This window comes from Heterodontus francisci, chromosome 34 (genome assembly GCF_036365525.1).
Source record: "Heterodontus francisci isolate sHetFra1 chromosome 34, sHetFra1.hap1, whole genome shotgun sequence".
Lineage (NCBI taxonomy): Eukaryota > Metazoa > Chordata > Chondrichthyes > Heterodontiformes > Heterodontidae > Heterodontus > Heterodontus francisci.
The window spans coordinates 42,314,521-42,331,226 of NC_090404.1; the positions used below are offsets into that span (position 1 = coordinate 42,314,521).

Consider the following 16,706-nt stretch of genomic DNA (forward strand, 5'->3'; position numbering starts at 1 on the left):
GTCTTCTCCCAGGAAGAGTTTCCATGTGAGAAATAAAAGAGGGATATGGAGTGGGTTTTCGGTGCAAGGTAAAGGAGGCCCGAGCGTGTGGAAGTTTCTGGGAAAGAATAAAGGGACTTGGGAGCAGATAAAAGAATCAAACCAAGGCCCAGTGGTTTCAGAGAGTGAAGGATACATCCAATGTGTTGGCCATGATGGTGGAAGAGACACAAAGGGCAGTGCTCTTGTATTGGGTCTAATGTATGGTCCAATAACAGAAATTGGACAACGAACCTTTTTAGTAACTTTGAAGCAATGGGGAGAATATAACTACCCTAACATTGATGGGTGGGGGCGGGTAGGGGAGGTGGGGTGTGGTTGGGGAGGTGGAATAGCTAGAGTCAGGATAAGATTCAAGGATACAATAACTGCATGCACAAGACCAACGGGTAGCTCAACAGTGTAATGCTCACACTGTATGAGAAGGAGGATAGTTCAGATGTTTGGGGTCAGGGCCAAGAGAGGAAATGTCCTCAATTAGAAGCAGGACCTGGAAATGGCCTTGTAATTATCCCCACCCACAAAGCAGTATATCACTAGGTAATACCAGAAGTGGTCCCTGTCATTTTAAACTTAACTGATTTAGTATTGCCCAAATGGTGTCCGAATAAAACAATACAGTTAACTCAAGGGATGAGACAGCGGTTTTTGACGGGGATTGGGAAAAGACTACCTTGTCCCAAGTGTAGAGGATGTACAGAATGCATTCCTCCATGAGAACAATACTAGAAATGAAATGAATCAAACAAGAAGTAGGCGAAAGAGAGGCTTGATAAATGCTGGATTTACTGGTTTAATACAGTCACCTCAATGATTAACTCTCTGGACTTGGCAGTTTCACAGATACAGTTATGGACAGGAGAAATTGATAAATATACTCAGTAAACAAAATAGCATAGAACATGAAGAGCTGGGAGAGGATCAGACAATGGGCGTGCACTTACGAGACATTATACACGAGACAGAAAATCATGTGAGAAAGATTAATAACATTACCCGAGAGGACAGAAAGGCCGCTGGCCAAGCAACTCATAATGATGTATGTGTCATATATGGGAATTGGTTGGCAGAACGGTTCAGAGACAACCGAGAAGTTATCAATGAAGGACATCTTCCCACTTGGGTAACAAATAGACATTTATCAGGATGATCCTGTTATCAGGACGATGCAAAATTCTGTAAAATTAGGAGTCTGATTGAGGTTCGCCCGGTCAAGCACAAATGTTACAAGGTGGGGAACCAGAAGCTATTGGACTAGTAGTACACATGCCCAGTCTTCTGAATGGAACCATGTCTAATCCTCTGTTTAGAACAGAAAACATAGGGGTTATGAGGGAAAGTGTCATTAATCGATTCCTGACATCACTCCAATAGTTGATCTAGTTAGAAGAACTAACTTGGATAGAATGAAACCTACAGGGATACAGAACAAGCATGGATATCCTCATTTGCCCATATGATTTATATGATCATTAAAGAGACACATGTGCTTTTAATTGGAATGGGAAGGGGATGAACTGCACTGTGGAAGTTCCAGGTTCATCAGATGTGAGAACTAGAACGGCCTATGTACAAGAAGGGAAGTCCTGTTTTATCACCTGAGAAGACTATTACCATCACAGGAACTTAAATGTTCAAATTGGGACCGACTGTATTACACCGATCAAGACCACAGTCCGAGGGGGAAAACCTTCCTCGCCATTGAGATGCCTGACCAACAGGTCTCACAAGTAAAAGATGGCTTGAACATAAACCCAGGGGTTTATGTCACGAAATTTGGGTACCACATCCCTGAACTACCAATAACCTCAACAACATTAATAAGTCAAGTGAACACCTCCCAACGCCGTTATTACACAGTACAGCAAGGAAATAAAACTATAGCTAAGGAAATTCCAGGGGTAGGGGATTCATCACATTGGTGGGAAACAGGGTTAAACATGGAAATTCCCCTCTGGATTAGAATAATTTCACATGCATTGATTAGATTTAGATTTTTAGATTTAGATATACAGCACTGAAACAGGCCCTTCAGCCCACCAAGTCTGTGCCGACCATTAACCACCCATTTATACTAATCCTACACTAATCCCATATTCCTACCACATCCTCACCTGTCCCTATATTCCCCTACCTATACTAGGGGCAATTTATAATGGCCAATTTACCTATCAACCTGCAAGTCTTTTTGGCTGTGGAAGGAAACCAGAGCACCCGGAGGAAACCCACGCAGGCACAGGGAGAACATGCAAACTCCACACAGGCAGTACTCAGAATTGAACCCAGGTCACTGGAGCTGAGGCTGCAGTGCTAACCACTGCACCATTGTGCCGCCCCTGGAATATAACCCAGTTATTGGTGCTTATATGCTTACTGCTCCACACTTGCTACTTGAAGCACCTGGTATGCCAAACAAGATCACAATTAAACATGATCACAGAACAAATATGTAAGTTCAAATTATACAAGAATTTAATTTGAGGGGTCGGCATAAATGCCTTGCCCTTGAGGTGGGGATATTGTAAGATAATTCACTGCTTGGTGTATTGTTTCAAACCCACTAAGATCACCCAGATAGGGAATGATATCCTGTTCCCTGTACCTACTCATAACATCACTGAAATCAGAGTTGACTTTGGAATGCAGGAGGAAGCATTAAAGACAATAATTCAGTGGAGACACCCCATACCCCCTCTATCCTTAGATTTATAATCCATAATTAGAATATTGCAACATCCCAAAAGCACTGGTTTAAGATGTGACAAGAACATGAACATTGAGAGAGAGGAATTGGAAATTTGGGAAATAGATATAGGTGGGAAACAGTTGTGAATACAAGTCAACATCCCTGGCTCAGAACTATTTCTATTCTGTTCACGTTGATACAAACGATGGTCACAATTGTAATAATAGCCGTCCTCTGTTACTTGAGAAATCTTACCTCAAGACAGCTGAAGAACACTGAATTGAGCTGGAACCCAGCTCTTATGTCTAAAAGAAAGTAATAGTCAATGAAAAGTAGTGAGGGGTCAATATATTGTCATATATTTCACCCTCAAACTGGGGAGTTGTAAGTAGGTTGGGTAGCTAGATTTTTAGCTTAACTTGACTATTTTCACACTGTATCCTCTGTAATAACTAACAATATCAAGTAAATCATCTTAATACTAACATATGAACAAAGAAGTTAATTTTGTGTCTTGTATCAGCAACTACATGTATATATTAAGCAGCAACCCATCAAGAAACAATGATTACAAAGCAATGGACCTTGACTGAGTTATAATTAATGAATTAAGAATCATGTTAGAAAGAATGGGCTTTAATTTAAAAGTATTAAGTTTAAAAACTAAGTCTTAAGCTTGTAAGAAATTCAGTATCAGTAGGACTTTGTAACTCACTGTGACACAGTCAGCAGAAAAAGTTTTGTGACCCAATAACATTCATTAACTTTGCTAAAAAAGAATCAATTTCTGTACAAATTCATACTGTCCAAGGAGATAACAACCGTAATGAATAGAACTCTTCATAGGTTTTTATCGCAATTATTGTCAACATGTTTTATCGATTAAGCCTCAATTAGAGTAGGGTAGTAACTGACTTCACAGGACCTGGACCAACCATCAGGAAAACGAGAAAGGTGGTCTGATGGCCAAAAAGGGTATAAAAGAACAGCTATTGAACATGAGAAGCAATACAGAAAGTCCAGGGCAAGGAAGAAGAGTATCTTCAGTCAACAGAACACAGCAAGAGAGAGACTGCATCACAGTCACTCAGAGGGCAACCACCGAGGATCTGAGGAACAGAAAGCCACTATTGTCTTTGTTAAGTATTACTTCTTTACACTGAATATAAATTACTTAATAAATCTGCTACACTTAAACCCAACATATACCAGCACCCATAGTAGTTTGTTGTGGTCAGGGACAAGTCACCCTTGTTGGATTAAATGGAATCCTGAAAGTAGCAGGAAAGCTACACTTTCTTGACAAATCACCAAGATACCAGACTACAAGTCATGGCCAAAACATCATTTATTGGTTACAAATCACAACTTAGTTAAATCTGGGCACACAGACACTTTATAGACATGTATAAATACATATAAATGTAATCAGCAGTTGAGCACTAATAGGGAGAGTATTTCACAAAAATAAGTAACAAATACCGGGGTGAGAGTGGCAAAAGATCAAAAGGTCTGAAAATTAGTGGCTGAAGACTAAAAATGACTGATTTTTTTTTTACAATGAATCATGTAATTATAACACTGTTATTCAAGCAAACTAGTTGTGTAATGGTAATTTTGTACAATTTTGCATATGTAATGAATAAAATTACACTGTACTCAGAATACAATTTCATGAGACTTACCTGACAGCTGATAATTGGTTTTATGGAGCTTCATGTTCTCAATGTCCTGTTTCTGCCTATTTATAGCTTGTTCATGTAAAAGGTGTTCTGTGAAGATGTGTCAATTTTAATGGAAAGCCTTTCCTTGGGCCTTGCCGCCAGAGCCTAACTGAGGCAGGTTTTGTCGAGGTGGCCTGCCCCACCACACATGAAAGTCAAGTCAAGAAGGCTGAGAAGTCTAGTTCTCCATGAAACTACATTTTCACAAGATCAGTTTGAGTCAGCAGACCGCCTGTATGATTCAGAGACTGAAGAACATCATCGTCAATGTGTGTGTAAATATTTTTAAAAGTCATTTCACTCCATTATTTACATAGTTGTCTTTTATGTGTCTCCATTTTAGGAAAGGGGATGTTGTGATATGGTTTTGACAGTTTAAATGCTATCCACCATCAGAGGAAGTGATGTCACAAAAACACGTGATCAGTTCACTGGAGTTGAACGTGACACCTGGTCACATGAGTGAGACAAGCTCTCCTGTAAATGTGTTACTATACCAATAAAGAACTCACAGTTTATGACAACTCAACTGAAGATTGTTTGGTTCCTTATTGCTATATAAAAGCAATAAACACAGCAAGACCACCAGGGAATTGACTGCGCTGCCCGGCAAGTTAACTGACATGCGCTGCTATTCCTGTTCCTTCACTTCAGTCTACTTTCACCACAGAGATGTTTCTCATACAAAATGGAGTGTTTAGTTTGAACAGAAATGATTTATCCAGGTAATGACAGCACTGAGTGATGAAGGCATAAGCATTAAATGGACAGTAACATGAAATAGAACCACAAGCTGCGGATGTACAAGTTTCAATTTCCAAAACGCAACAACAGAATCAATGCGGCTCCTGTGAAATGTGCAAGGAAACACATGGGCTGTCATATATCAGCAGAAACAACTGACACACATCAAATCCTGTTAGTTTCATGTGGCATCTCCTTCTGCTTCTATCACTGCTTTTCCTCCAGCTCCCTCTGCTCCTCCAGCTTGCAGGTGAATGAGCTGCTTGATGCAAACAGACCAAATTTGTGAAAGCCAGCCTGACCTGGAAAGCAGGGAGTGGGAATGAAAGATGCAGGACATTGAGAAACGATGGGTTTCACAGATAACAGGATAAATAAGCACCAGGATCTCATCTTCCTGCTTCTTCCAGATACTGAACGCATGAATATACAAGAGTTGTTCCCATTCGCAATTAGACACTGTCACGCTCTTCCAATCTTTTACAAGTTGCTTAGCTTTGAAGCTGCATATTTCTGACAGGTTTTCAATGTGAAGAAAGTGGAGCTACAAGAAAGTAATGTTGTTCAGCAGATGTAGTGCAAGAAGATACCGAATAGGCCAATGATAACAGTGAATGTTTGATGAGTTGAGCAGCAGTAAAGGGTTGGCACCATTTAAAATGTCATTCAGCAGGTTCCAGATCTGGTGATTGAAATGACAAGAAAACTTCTCACTGAATTTCCTCATTGTCATGAGATCAAAAGGAAAGGGCACAAGGCAAGAAAGTATATTTGGCTGGAATGGGTTGTGAGATGGCAGAATGAAGGCAACATTAGTGGTGTTGAGAAACATACAATTATAGAAAGGTACAACACAGAAGGAGGCCATTCAGCCCAGCGTGCTTTTTGACAGAGCAGTTGTGTTTGGTTGCTCAGGAGTGATATTTGTGCCAGTTTGTATAGCAAGCAGAAAAAGCTATCCCATTACCAGCAACATTTTGCCTTGCACTATCATCCTTTTAGTCAGTATATCACTCCATGTGGCAACTTTTCCACAGCCCTTAAATTGCTTTCTTTCACTCACCAACTGTATCTGTAATTGTTCTTGTCAAGTTACATCACTGATTCTCCAGCTCTGATCAAAAATCACCAACCGAGAGCTTTAAGAGCGTTCTTCACTCCGCATTTTCTGTTTTCATGCAACAAGTAATTGAAAGTTGCCACAGCAGCAAGAAGTTCTGATTTACCTAATCAAGAATGGAAACCAGAGGATGGTATAAAGAGGATTGAATCTAAACCACTAGACGACCAGGGAAGCTCTGCAATGCTCCTCAGGTTAGCTGTTTTTCCTATTTTACTGTCAGCAGGAAACATCTATGATTTGAAGAAGATTTGAGTTCTGCCACTATCATTTTACACAAAGAAATCTGGTTCAACTTATTGAAACCAAACAGTATTCCCACTCATTCACTGAAGGTGCTATTTTTCCTCTAAATTTTGCAAGGATGTTTAGGAAAACACTTTTTTCTGGTTGTTTTCAGTGTTTATTTCTCACCCAATTTTACATTTGTCATCTAACAAAACTACAATATGTAATTAATATATTTCAATGTTTAAAATTGGAAAAATGAGCTTTGCATCAATTGGTTTGATAGATTATAGCAGATGCAGATTTGATTGGTAAACAAGTCTGTGATCTCACCAGGCAGGTAACTCAAGAGAACAGATACAAAGTTTGCTGTGAACAGGTCTTGAACCTTCACAGGGAAAACCCCATTAAATTTCAAATCCAATGCCTTAACCAGTCGGCCATCACAGCTTAAAAAACTGTCTGCTCTGTAATTAAATTATCCATACAAAGCATTAGAGAACTGCCCTTTTTTGTATGTTCGTTCATGAGATGTGGCGTCGCTGGCTAGGCCAGCATTTATTGCCCATCCCTGAACATCTTCTGGGCATCATTGTCTGTGAGCCTTGAGTTGTGTTGTATCTCCCAGTTGATGTGATAATGAACATGATGGAGTCAGTGAATTTTAGAGCACAGAAGGAAGCCTGTCGACCCACCGAGCCTGAGCTGGCTCTCTGAAAGAGAAGCGATGACCCTGTAACTGCTGCCTTCCGTGTTGTTTTGGTCGCTGTGAGGTGACTATGGAGTGACCTGCCATGGCGCATTCCTGGACAGAATGTATGGAGGTTGTGAGTTGCTCAAGCATCAAAACACCCCTCTCAGCCTTCCTAGTGGGGTCCAAAGGAGGGCAGAGCTCAACGTTTGGCAACAGTTTGGCTGCAGGAACTGCTGGAAACATGACAAAGGTGACACATGACCGCATTAGGGGTTCCTCTCATGATTTTCTGTGAGGGTTTACTCTCCTGGCCTGAGTCTCTCCTGAGACAACCACAAGGCAGTGGGGTTGTTAGCTCGTATTCCTCAGCAGGGGCCCGAAAGAACAGTCAGTTTAATCCCATAATCCATCTTTTCTCCATAAGCCTGGAAATTTGTCCTCTTCAAGAATGTTGCTGTGCAATCTGATTGCAACATCCATTCAGACGGTACATTCTAGATCTTAACAACCCTCAGTCTGGAGAAATTTCCCTCAATATTCTTCTACTTCTGGGTCAAAATCCTGGAACTCCCTTCCTAACAGCACTGTTGGTGTACCTAGCCCACATGGACTGCAGCGGTTCAAGAAGGCAGCTCCCCACCACCTTCTCAAGGGCAATTAGGGATGGGCAATAAATGCTGGCCTGCCCAGCGATGCCCACATCCCATGAATCAATGTTTTTAAAAAGCTTCTTTTGGGAATGATTTTCATTTTCGGACTCGTTTGCTGCAGATGTGCAAATGCACCATCATCGTCCAAAACGCTGTTGTCTGCGACGTCACAGGCAGCTGTATAAAGATGGCGCTACTTAACTGGACACGAAAAGCGAATTAAACCCAACATCACCTCCACAATAGCGCAATCGCCGCATCAGTTACCGCATTCAGGTCCCTCCCACGATCGACGCATTCAGTTCCCCGCTCAATCTGCCGGTCGATTCCTCGCTTCTCCCTTCCGGTTTGCTCCGCCGCTCGAATTGGACCGTTCAATGGCGCGGTTTCTACCCAAGATTCTCTGCGGTTAAGAATATTCCCTATTGAGAACGCAGGAGAGCAGTAGGCAGGCGCAATACAGTGTTTCGCGCAAACGCGGGACCGAACAGTGCGTGAGGATGCGCAATGCCGAACAGTATTTGAGCAGGCGCAGTCCCAGTGATGGCTTCAGAGACAGCCGTTGCAGCCTCAATACCCCCAAGAAGAAGCTCCCGGTCCCGCGTTTGCACACGACTGGAGGCGCGGCGCGGCGCGGCGTGGCGTGGCAGCTGCCGGGCTTCTCTTGGTGACGGTAATGGCCGCCAGATTTCCTGCTATTTTGCAGGAACTAAGGATTACTAAACTTTAACATCACAGCCCAAAACTTTGATGGAAACTTATCTCGGTTATAAAGGGGCCTGGGGGACACAGCACAGGGACACGATTGGGACACAGCACAGGGTAGGAGGTCCCCCCTCCCTACTTCCACAAAGACTCTCCTTGGACTGGGCCACACCTGGACACGGCTAGTTCAAGGTGCAGGAAGCTGCTAGGCTGAGCAGTGGAGTGGGGGGGTTAGACTGACAGGCCTGGGGAGGGGGATATCAGGGCAGGTACACACACTGCTCTCCCTTTTGCTCCTGGGATGTTTTACTGGAGTCGTGTTGCTGACCATTTCTAATCTTTGTCTCCCTATCCCGGTGATGGAGGTGGACTGTCGGTTGCTGAGTGTTGGAATATATTGCCTCTCCTCATTTTTCCTCCTTCTCCCATTCTGAGTTCCAGGCTGCAGGCACCGGCGGTGGTTTGATGTGCCTGAAGCGTTAACTCTGTTTCTCTCTGCACAGATGCAGCCCGACCTGCTGAATATTTCCAGTATTTTCTCCTTTTATTTCAGATTTCCAGCATCTGCAGTATATTGCTTTTGTTTTATTGCAGGCATTTCTCACAGAACTGAGTCGAGAAACACAGACGGACGAATTAAGAGCCAGTTTGAATCAGGGTGGGTGTTGGATGTGGAAGTCAGTCCCTGATGTCCTGTGTTGGTCTTTTTTGTTCCATCAGTTTGAGCTGGAGTGGGGATGGGGGAGCAACTGCTGGCTTTAATTCCGAATACTTTTGAGCCCAGTTGGGTGCAACAATTTTCATAGTGAGGCTGTCAAGGGAGGTAGAATCCAGGGGAGATGAGGTTGCTAAACAGACACCAACCACTTGATGTAAAAGAGTATTGTTTCAGTAACAAGTATTTCTGTAGAGGCTTTCAATCCAGTTTACATATACACACGTTATTACTTCATTCCCGTGATATGGGCGTCACTAGCCAGACCAGCGTATATTGCCAATTCGCAGTTGCCCATTGAGAAGGTGATGGTGGGCCTTCTTCTTGAACCACTGCAGTCCTTGTGTTGAAGGTGCTCCCACAATGGTGTTAGGGAAGGAGTTACAGGATTTTCACCCAGTGATGATGAAGGAAAGGTGATAAATGTCCAACTTAACTTCAACTTGTATTTATACGGCATCTTTAATGTAATAAAATGTTCCAAGGCATTTCACAGGAGTGTTATGAAGCAACATTTGACACTGAGCCACATAAGGAGATATTAGGGCAGGTGACCAAAAGCTGGATTAAAAAGCTGGGCTTCAAGAAGTGTCTGAAGCACGGAAGGCAATGTTGCGAGGCGGAGAGGATTAGGGAGGGATTTCCAAAGCTTAACGCCTTGGCAGCTGAAGGCACGGCGACCAGTGATGGAGTAATGAAAATCGGGGATGCTCAAGATTCCGGAATTAGATGAGCTCTGATCTCTCAGAGTGTTGTAGGGCTGGAGAAGATTATAGAGATAGTGAGGCGTGAGGGTATGGAGAGATTTGAAAGCAAGGATGAGGATTTTAAAATTGAGGTGATGCTTAACTGGGAGTCTGTGTAGACCAGTGAGCTCAGTGGTGATGGGTGAACAGGACTTGGTTCGAGTAAGGACGCAGGCAGCAGAGTTTTGGATGATCTCAAGTTTACAGAGGGTGGAATGTGGGAGGCCATCCAGGATAGTCAAGTGGAGAGGTAACAATTACATGGATGTAAGTTTCAGAGACAGATGAGCTGAGACAGTGGTGAAGTCTGGCGATGTTACTGAGGTGGAAATAGGTGGTCTGAGTGATGGTGTTGATATGCAGTCGGAAGATCATCTCAGGGTCAAATATGACATCCAGGTTATGAATGGTCTGGTTTAGCCTCAGACGATTGCCAGGGAGAGGGATTGAGCTGGTGGCTAGGGAGTGGAGATTGTAGCAGGGACTGAAGACAATGGCTTCAGACTTCCCAATATTTAAGTGGATGAAATTTCTGTTCATCGAGTACTGGATGTCAGTCAGACAAGTCAGGATGGTGCGTGACTTGGAGGGGAACTTAGAGATGATGGTGTTCATATACACGGGCTACCCTGGTCCTTCCAGATGATGGAAGTTGAGGTTTTTGGAGGTTCTGTCAAAGTTCTGGTCGAGTTGTCGATATATAAACTCCCTCTCCTCTCCCTGCACCTCTCCCTCCCTCTCTCTCTTTTTCCTCCCATAGAGGGCAGAGTCTTGTGTAGGTCCAGACTGGGTGGCAGGTTCCCTTCACTGAAGGACATTAATGAACCAGTTGGGGTTGTACATTAATCCAGCAGCTTTCATGGTCACTTTATCCTAGTGATGGCCCCATAAATTATCAGATTCATTCAGCTCCGTTTCACAACCTGCCTTTGTGTTTTTGTGGGTTCTCTCACACACTCTTTTTTTCAGTTTTAAATCAATTTCACAGGGTTTTAGAAGGGGAGGAATTGCAGCTGTGAAATGTAAAGCAAATGTCAGATCAGGATCTGAAGGAGTCGCCCAATTTATCGTCACCCGAATATCACCGGATTTTGAACGTGGAAGGGAAAAGTACCGATCACAGTGTGGAGAAACTGCACACATGTTCTGTGTGTGGATGAGGTTTCAACCAATCATCTGCCCTGTCGAAACACAACTGCAGTCACATTGGGAAGAAACCATGTAAATATGGGGACTGTGGAAAGTGATTGAATTATCCAGTTGAACTGGAAACTCATCCATGCAGTCACACCCTGGAGAGGCCGTTCACCTGCTGTGAATGTGGGAAGGGATTCACTAAATCATCCTACCTGCTGACACATCAGTGAGTTCACACTGGGGAGAGACCTTTTAAATGTCCATTCTGTGGGAATTGCTATAAACGCTCTGCTGAAGTGATGTCCCATCAACGTATTCACACTGACAAGAGACTGTTCAGGTGCTCTCACTGCGGGACTGGGTTCAGGCGATTAGGCAACCTCACGACACAACAGCACATTCACACCGGGGAGAGGCCATCCACCTGCAAAGAAAATGGGAAGGGATTCACTCAGTTATCCGCCCTGCTGACACACCAGCACACTCACACTGGGGAGAGGCCATTCACCTGCACAGAATGTGAGAAGGGATTCAATCATTTATCCATCCTGCTGACACACCAGCGAGTTCACACTGGAGAGAGGCCAGTCACCTGCTTCGAGTGTGGGAAGGAATTCACTACTTCACCCCACCTGCTGAAACACCAGCAAGTTCACACAAGGAAGAAGCCATTCACTTGCTCTGACCAGGGGAAGGAACTTACTGCTTCATCCCATGTGCTGACACACCAGCGAGTTCACAAGTAACTCAGGGATGAGAAATTTCCACCAAATGGCAGATTTCTGACATTGGGGTTTCGGAAATCCACCATTGGCTTCTCCCATTCCCACCTTAACCACAAGACCGGCTTTGAAAGAAATTGCAACTGTCAGTTATGATTTTTTTAAAGTCGGCCAACCACAAAGCTGCTCGGCGATCTGTTTTACCTTTTTTAAGTCATCTTTATTTTTTATAGTCTTCCACCTTGGTGGAAATGAATTTCAAACAGGAAAGCAAGTGGGTGGAACTGCACACTCCTTCACAACTTCAGTGTGTCAGTTCTGTAAATAGACAAAAAGGAGATGTGTGTAAACACAGACCAATTCCCAATGTTTGATTTTGCCTTCATGGGATATCTTAGCAGAGACCACCTGAGAACTGACACAGCTCATTTGACATGGTTTAAAATTAATGGTGCAGGATCAGTAGCTGGCAAGTCGCTGGTCTGCAGCAAAAACATTGGTCTGTCAATAGGAATTTGAAACTTGCTTCCATTTACACAGCAGTGTGTGTCTGAAATAATTTCTGAAAACTCTGCACAAACTGGTTACTGCATGTGAATATCCTGCAGTGAGCATGAACTGGATAAACTGAATATGTCCTGTGCTTTGCAGCAACTGAAGTGATCTGGAATTTCCACTTATTGGTTTGCTCAGGTGTATGGCTGAATTCCATTCATTTTTCATCTCCATTTTCACTGTCTACTGCCCCAGTCACACTGTCAACCTGGAGTCAGTGTGAAGCTGTCTTTTACACGAGCGTGATGCAAGACAAGGAATATAACTCTGGCCATCTTTCTTCAATGTGTGTTTTGGCATTGCTTAAGATTATCCTGAAAAGACTGTCCTGCACCACAAGTGCTGTGTATTGGTTACAGTGCAACTATCCTGTGAGCTCTCTGCAGTCACTATAAATGGTCACTGGGTTTCTCAGGCTGATGGCACAATACTCTGTACATGTATGAACATGTATATACAAGAACACAAGAAATAGGAGCAGAAGTAGACCATATGGCCCATTGAGCCTGCTCCACCATTCAATATAATCATGGCTGATCTTGGGTTTCAATTCCACTTTCCTGCCCGCAGCCCATATCACTTGATTCACTGAGAGACCAAAAATCTATCAATCCCAGCCTTAAATATATTCAACAATGGAGCATCCACAACCATCTTGGGTAGAGAATTCCACTGTCACGATGCTTTGACTGCAGTAATTTCTCCTCATCTGAGTCCTGAATGATTGGCCCCTTATCTTGAGATTGTGCCCCCGCGTTCTAGATTCCCCGACCAGTGGAAACAATCTCTCAGCTTCTACCTCATCAAGCCCTTTCAGAATCTAGCGTGTCTCAATTAGATCGTCTCTAATTCTTCTAAACTCCAAGCCCAATTTACTCAGCCCCTCGTCATAGGACAACCCCCTCATCCCAGAGACCAATGTAATAAATCTTCAGTATATACAGAGTGCTGCCTTTCTCCAAGCCAACACAATAGTTATGATTTTCAGCTCACCTTGCTGTTAAATGCAGCTGTCACCAGACCAATTGGTGCAGTCAAACAGGAGCCAGAAGTATTGATCACTGTTGGGATATACAGCTGTCCATTGGACCTGCTGCATTGTCACAGGGCCTTTACCAAACTTTTGAGCCTGATTTGGGGATGATGCAACAGAACCTCAAACTTGTTACTGCAGAGGTTGTCATCGGCTGTCCTTCAATTCGAGGATGACATCTACTCAAGGTCGTGAGTTTCTTCCATGGGGCTTCAGTCACTGAACAGGCTGATTCTCGACCTGCAGATCTTTGGACACATGGGGCAGGACGTCCCACAAAGTACTGGGACCCGGCGTGCAGGATTTGCTTCCTGGAGTTATAACACTAGTCTCATTACTTTTCCACTGTCACTCGCAAGATCTGGGAAAATTTTTATGTTGCATAATATTTGGACCCTTTGAAGAGGAAAACCACATTTTTCATTAGTTTTCATTAAGATTATAATGAGATCTGCACTGCAAACAAGATTATTTTAATTTACAATCATTCTAATGTGACTAATTATTTTAAATGATAAAATCTACCATAAGTGATGATATTTAAAAACAAGCAATTCTATCTATAGAGGCATCGCATTTGCGAAGATTAAGAAGGTTATTTTCCTCTTTTGTGCTGGGAGGTAAATAATTGTCGTAAAGAAAATTGGATCAGGAGTATCACATGCTCCTAACAGAATGTATGTGATATTCCTGTCCATTTAAGTTAATGGACAGTAAATTGGACAGGCTGTATAACTGGTATACAATCCTCCCTACCTGGTTTTACTTTCTGCATCGTTCAGGTGATTATGTCACAGTACAAAATAACAAAATTACCCTGCTTATGTTCATGTTTCTGAATTGTAAATGTCTCATAAATGTTTACTTTTTATTAATTTATATACCTACTGATTTGTCCACATCACTTACCAAGGTACCAGAACGTGCCAAATGGTATGCTTATATATATTGCTTTCCATTAAAGCTGACACATTTTCACAGAACACCTTTTACGTGAGAAAGCTATAAATAGGCAGAAGCAGGACATTGAGAACATTCTTCTTCTTTGGCCTCCTTATCTCGAGAGACAATGGGTAAGCGCCTGGAGGTGGTCAGTGGTGTGTGGAGCAGCGCCTGGAGTGGCTATGAAGGCCAATTCTAGAGTGACAGACTCTTCCACAGGTGCTGCAGAAAAATTTGTTTGTCAGGGCTGTTACACAGTTGGCTCTCCCCTTGCGCTTCTGTCTTTTTTCCTGCCAACTGCTAAGTCTCTTCGACTCACCACACATTAGCCCCGCCTTTATGGCTGCCCGCCAGCACTGGCGAACGCTGGCAACTGACTCCCACGACTTGTGATCAATGTCACAGGACTTCATGTCGCGTTTGCGGATGTCTTTAAAATGGAGACATGGACGGCCGGTGGGTCTGATACAAGTGGTGAACTCGCTGTACAATATGTCTTTGGGGATCCTGCCATCTTCCATGCGGCTCACATGGCCAAGCCATCTCAAGCACCACTGGCTCAGTAGTGTGTATAAGCTGGGGATGTTGGCCGCCTCGAGGACTTCTGTGTTGGAGATACGGTCCTGCCACCTGATGAGAACATGAAGCTCTGTAAAACCAATTATCAGCTGTCAGGTAAGTCTCATGAAATTGTATTCTGAGTACAGTGCAAGTTTAACATTACATATGCAAAATTGTACAAAATTACCATTACACAACTAGTTTACTTGAATAACAGTGTTATAATTACATGATTCATTGTCAAAAAAATCAGTATTTTTTAGTCTTCGGCCACTAATTTTCAGACCTTTTGATCTTTTGCCACTCTCACCCCGGTATTTGTTACTTGTTTTGTGAAATACGATTCCTATCCAGCTCAACTGCTGGATAACTGATTACATTTATATGTATTTATACATGTCTATAAAGTGTCTGTGTGCCCAGATTTAATTAAGTTGTGATTTGTAACTAATGAATGATGTTTTGGCCATGACTTGTAGTCTGCTATCTTGGTGATTTGTCAAAAAAGTGTAGCTTTCCTGCTACTTTCAGGATTCCATTTAATCCAACAAGGGTGACTTGTCCCTGACCACAACCACCCTCTATGGGTGCAGGTATATGTTGGTATGAAGTGTAGACGATTTATTAAGTAATTTATATTTAGTGTAATGAAGTAATACTTAACAACAACAATAGTCACAGTCTGAACCTCAGATCCTTGGCGTTTGCCCTCCGAGTGACTGTGGCACAGTCTTTCTTTCTCTTGCTGTGTTATGTTGACTGAAGGTTTTCTTCTTTCTTCCTCTGGATTTTTTACATGTTGCTTCTCATGTTCAATAGCTGTTCTTTTATCCCCTTTTTGGCCATCAGACCACCTTTCTAGTTTGCCCGATGGTTGGTCCAGGTCCTGTAATGTCAGTTCCTACCCAACTCTAATTGAGGCTTAATTGATAAAGCATTTTGCCAGTAATTGAGATAAAAACCTATGAAGAGTTCTATTCATTATGGTTGTTATCTCCTTGGACAGTATGAATTTGTACAGCTCCTGCCCCACTGAACTCATTTCTTCCTATCTAGACACTATCTTTTCTCCGCTGGTCCAGTCTCTTCCCACCTACATCCGTGACTCTTCTGACGCCCTACTTCATTTTGACAATTTCCAGTTTCCTGGTCCCAACCGCCTCCTCTTCACGATGAACGTCCAATCGCTCTGCACCTCCATCCCCACCAGGATGGTTTGAGGGCTCTCCACTTCTTCCTGGAACAGAGGCCCAACCAGTCCCCATCCACCACCATCCTCCTCCACCTGGCTGAACTTGTTCTCACATTGAACAACTTCTCCTTCAACTCCACGCACTTCCTTCAAGTAAAAGGTGTTGCTATGGGTACCCGCATGGGACCTAGTTATGCCTGTCTTTTTGTGGGATATGTCGAGCATTCTTTGTTCCAGTCCTACTCAGGCCCCCTCCCCCAACTCTTTTTCTGGTACATTGATGACTGTATCGGTGCCGTTTCCTGCTCCCACCCCAGAGTGGAAAACTTTATCAACTTTGCTTCCAATTTCCACCCTTCTCTCACCTTTACATGGTCCATCTCGGACACTTCCCTTCCCTTCCTCCACTTCTCTGTCTCCATCTCAGGGGATAGGTTGTCTCCTAATATCCATTATAAGCTCACCGACTCCCACAGCTACCTCGACTACACTTCCTCACACCCTACCTCCTGT

General features: G+C 43.2%; 1 protein-coding gene across 1 annotated transcript; it reads left to right on the forward strand.

Annotated features, from left to right (window-relative positions):
- Window positions 1-11,487: 11,487 nt before the first annotated feature.
- Window positions 11,488-13,674, forward strand: LOC137348854 (gastrula zinc finger protein XlCGF8.2DB-like). The gene is made up of 2 exons (XM_068014089.1): window positions 11,488-11,930; window positions 13,476-13,674. The coding sequence occupies exons 1-2, from the start codon at window positions 11,488-11,490 to the stop codon at window positions 13,672-13,674; spliced, it is 642 nt and encodes a 213-aa protein (XP_067870190.1).
- Window positions 13,675-16,706: the final 3,032 nt, after the last annotated feature.

Bases quoted from the DNA above. Each gene is read 5' to 3' on its own strand.
- LOC137348854 (XM_068014089.1), top strand. From the start codon at position 11,488: ATGTCCCATCAACGTATTCACACTGACAAGAGACTGTTCAGGTGCTCT. The intron at 11,931-13,475 runs GTAACTCAGGGA...TGTTAAATGCAG, and splicing joins ACACACCAGCGAGTTCACAA to CTGTCACCAGACCAATTGGT.